At 39.6% G+C, this 4,747-nt stretch overlaps 1 protein-coding gene across 1 annotated transcript; it reads right to left on the reverse strand.

The window, feature by feature from the left end:
- Positions 1-208: 208 nt before the first annotated feature.
- On the reverse strand, positions 209-4,747 carry LOC109198927 (acyl-coenzyme A thioesterase 4; the record flags this gene model as incomplete). Its single annotated transcript, XM_025904733.1, is given in 10 exon segments — positions 209-701; positions 785-920; positions 1,134-1,214; positions 1,384-1,464; positions 2,816-3,001; positions 3,091-3,266; positions 3,354-3,544; positions 3,738-3,837; positions 4,351-4,560; positions 4,711-4,747. Coding segments are annotated over 10 exon segments (1,299 nt in total), but the record flags the coding sequence as incomplete, so codon positions are not given.

Consider the following 4,747-nt stretch of genomic DNA (forward strand, 5'->3'; position numbering starts at 1 on the left):
ACAGAAATGATAATCTACAGCAGTACTGAGACATGTTTAACAGATGCTGCTTTACAACATGCTATATGTGACTGAACGTCACTTTGAAATGACTGCTCTGAAGGAAGAACGTCTCATCTTGGGTATTTATTTTTTTTTTTACTCCCCGCTCTCCCCTTGTGAGAAGAGGAGTCAAAAAGGTGACGAAAGGAAACAAGGATGCACAAACTGAGAAATGAGAACTGTGCTATCTTTAAGAAAGACAAATAACAGACATGTGTACATGTAATGCAGTCCAGTCAAGAAAAATAACACCTATACTACTTGATGAGTATAACTGCAGCCGTACCTGGCAGCCCAGCATCTGTGGGTCTAAACTGCTGAAAGCTTTTTCCTTTGTACTCTGCAGATTGACTCCTATTAAAATGCCTGTTTTGATAGCAACCAAGCAGCGACCTCTTGTGGCCCAAAAATTTTAAATTAGTTTATTTATTTATTATTATTATTGCTGTTCTTTTCACCAAGTTGCACACCAGTTGTGGACATCTTTCACAACTCTCTCTCAGACAAATGCAGGATTTCAGAATCCCGTTAATGATGGATTATTGTCCATGCGGTGATTCATCGCCTCAGATGGGTTTCCATAAACTCCAGGATCCTCTTCCAGGCATCTTCTTGAGCAGCAGCGTGGGGTGCGGGGTGACCTCCCCACAGAGTGAATACTGCAGGGAAAAATAAAACACATTTACTTACCATTTTATATGGTATCCTTAATAGAATTCAATAAGAGGAAACTTTAGCTCACATTTCTCTGGTTTGGTTTTCCATAGAGACGCTCTTGAACACGGTGTGTAGGGTGGCTCGATCAGGTGACCGGCGCCGGGATATGACAAACGGGTAAACTGATGAGATTTACCTGCAGACCTCAGGGCCTCCTCAATCTGATGACCAGTGATCAAAGTAAACAATGAAATAGTGTGCAGTCAGTCCACACAGACAATACACAAAAACCGCATTCAGGTGGATGTAAATAACTGTTGTATTCTTAGAATATTTTAACATGTTTCAATAGACATCACGAGGACTCCAAATAATATATACAGGACAACATAACATTTAAAATGTAATCTGTATTTATTATTAAAGTAATTTACCACATCTGCATTCTCTGTGCTTGCAGCACACAGATCATCTTCACCCACTATGTACATGAGAGGACAGGTGATGTTCTCTACCTACAAAAAAAAAAAAAAAAAAAATAAAAATAAAAATCAATAATAGAGAGCAGAGATTACTGAGCTCTATACACGTGTGCTTCTGTGTGCATGCGTGACGGGCAGAGAAGAACCTTCTGTTTGCTCTCAGGGGCAGATTATCCGGCAGAGAGACATTTCTGAAACTCACATAGCCTCGATCATCGAACTCCCAATATTTCTGGTCACTTAAAGAGCAGAAGAGGACAGAGATGGTACTGTTTGTTATCAACTACTCACGAAATTGTTAAAAACAGTGATTACTATAACGTTAGCCCTGCAGTAGACTGACGACTCAACTAGATAAAAGCCCAGGTTACAGCTACGTTTTGCACGATGACATATTTTGTAATGTACACCACCACACTGGATTTTAAAGACTCAAAATATGACTCAAGTTAAGACTTTCAACTTGGATTCATTAGGCTTTACGAGTGTAAAATTTACAAGAGCGATAGCAAAAACTTTAGAAGACAGCTAAATTGGGTGATGAGAGAATTATTTCCATGGTTATGATAAAGAACTTCACAACACCTAACAAGGTCAACACTCGACAGATATAGGTGTATCACTGTCAACGGCATGATTCAAGATCATTCTGTACCAGAATGACTGGGAGAGAAAAGTATGGCAGGAAAAGGAAAAAGAGTCATGAAATGAAGCACATCATGTCATCTGGTAAATGTTACCCAGTCTGTTCAGGTCTGACACTCTCCCCGCACCCAGTAAAGAGGAGATGTGGAAACCTCTTTAGTTTCTTGCCACAGCAAAGCCAAATCAGTTTAACCGATTTAAAATGATTGTCAATAAATACCCCATAAATATAGCAGAGTAATTTCCTAATCTGATCCCTGTCTTAACTTTTGAGACATGTCGCTCCTATCAAATTCAAATGGACTTCATATTTTTCTCATTTTAGGGATTTTCTTTGCTCTATTGTGACTAAAGTAGGAGTTTATGAAATGCGCAAATCACTGCATTCTGTTTTTGTTTACATTATACACAGCATCCCAACTGTTTTGGAATTGGGGTTGTATATTGCACTTAAAGCATACTGTAAACATACTGTATAATTTTAAACTGAAACTCAACATAACCTTGCCCCAGTCAGGTTCACCATAAGTTACCACCATGATTTATCATGAAGAGAGCGCCACAATACCGAGGACAAAAACTTTAGCGCCTCAAACAAAGTACACTATTAAAAACAGTCCTTATATTCAAAATTATGTTAGACTGCCCATCTTAATGTGAGATTTCGTTAAAAATCCACTGTAGAGGTGTACAGAGGCCACGTTATTTTAAAAAAAGCACTGTACCTTTGAGTGACACCAGAGGTGATTGGTTCAAATAGACTGAATAATATAATAATAATAATAATATAATAATAATAAAACAGCAACAACAATAATAGTAGCCTCAGAGTAAAATCTAAAGTTACCAGTCGTTACCTCTCAAATTTTGCTCTTGCCATCTTCGTCCAACAGCGGGCTTCCTACTGCCCATTAATACAAATCAAACATGATGGCTGGAAAGGGGAACAGATAAATGTTAACGTCATTCATAATCACCTATCAGATTTATTTTTCTGATGCAAACAACACTGTGATGATCATATTGCAGATTTCAAAACAGGCGAGTTTGGGATTCACTTTAAAACCAATCGTAGTGGCGATGCGAAGAGTCGGAACGACTCCATAGGAGAGGCCAATGACCCCAATTCTGTCTGCATCGACCTGACAGTGATCTTGAAGTAGCTGGAAGGCTGACTGACCAAACAAAATAAATAGGGACATTTCAAGAGAGTGGCAAAAACATTATAACAAATACAAGGCTGTTAGGATAAGATTTAAACTACTTTGAAATATGAATCGCCAACACTCATTATGTGTTGTGGTCCAGGTAAGTCTTTGTGCCCCATGTAAGCAACAGAAAGACTCGCAAAACCCCTGGAGGCAAAAAGTGCAGAGCGGTACTCCAACAGTCCTCCACCCATTCCCCACAGATCCAGCATAGCAGGAAAAGGGCCCGGGCCTGCAGGACATCAGTATGTGAAGTTCAGTCACTGCTGACTAAGACGCTGCCATTAAATAATAATGTGCCATTTCAGTGAATGCTCACCCGGGGGTAAGAATAATGTTCCTACGATGTTGTTTTGACGGATCTCTATTCTCCTCACTCCTGGCGCCATGTACCAGCGCTCAGTGGTTACAGCTGCCAGCTCAGTCCTCTGCCCCTCACTGGGTGAAGTGTGGCCCTCCAATAAGGAGATGTTCACCATGTATGGGGTCTCCACGTTTCTTTTCCTAAGCCTGTGATCAAAAATCAGAAGATTCTCACTTTAACCATTTACACAGAGAAAGAAGCAGTCAGTGAAGCCAGAAATGTAGAGTGAATGAGAGAATCCTCTAGTTGTATTTTAAGTGTGCAACATAACAGGCAGCTGGCTTTGAAACCACAAATTTTATTTTCTCAAGCTCTCGGAAGCTTGTCTTCACCACCTGCCTCAAACCTTCTCTGCTTCCGAGTGCAGGCTCCAAAGCCCAGAAGAGTCCCATCGGCTCACAGCCCACATAAGAACCTCCAACTGAATGATCGCTGGTCACTATTCAGGTAAGAAAAGAGACAAAAATAAAATGAAACGCTGCCTGCATAAAAGCCTGGTTAATATCTCTTCACGCAATCTTTACTGATTGTTGGGGTTTCTTTCTACAATATAAAGTGCCTTGAAGCTACTGTTGATAAGAAATGGCATGCACGATATAAATAAAATTAAATTGAACTGAATTGAATTAATATAACATGACTGCCACAGGATGTCTCCACAGTAAACACATTAAATATTAACTTGTGACTTTTATCAATAATTACTTGCAGCTTGCAGATTAAAATGACAAACACTTTGTTCAATTTAATTTCAGCATGTTTGTTTTTTGTCCATTTTGTTTTTAAATACAATAAAAATGTCAAACACTGCCACTGGCACAGTGAGCATCTCAACATTATTGCCCTGCTTTAAATGTCCCACGTGCCAGCTGCTTTTATTTGTGTGGACATCTATATATTACAGAAACTGTCTACTATGTCACCCAACAGCACTTAAGAGTATTTCACTCACAGTTGATGCTGCCGCTCGCATTTGTTGTATAATGAGCAAACGCCTCCCACAGATCTCCCTCCTCACTGTGCATTTGTGCGCACACTGTGACAGGATAATTTTGAGACAGGAAACGCCCTTTAATGCTGATCTGTTCATCTATGAGCGCACGAACAGGAGTGGCTGTCAGCAAAGGGCTTTGTCTAAAGCTGCTCTTCCTCCGAACTTCACCTATTAAAAAACAAACAAACATACAAATAAAACCGAGAACTTCTGATACATACACTCTTCAGGCATGTACAGATAAAAAAAAAATGATACTGATCATCTTTGATATAACCCATTTCAAAAATATAAAAAAAACTCAAATATTATTCTTACCAACAGCACGCTGAAGACCGGGCAGCTTCCCATGCAC

Source organism: Oreochromis niloticus, unplaced genomic scaffold (genome assembly GCF_001858045.2).
Source record: "Oreochromis niloticus isolate F11D_XX unplaced genomic scaffold, O_niloticus_UMD_NMBU tig00006581_pilon, whole genome shotgun sequence".
NCBI classification, from domain to species: Eukaryota; Metazoa; Chordata; class Actinopteri; order Cichliformes; family Cichlidae; genus Oreochromis; species Oreochromis niloticus.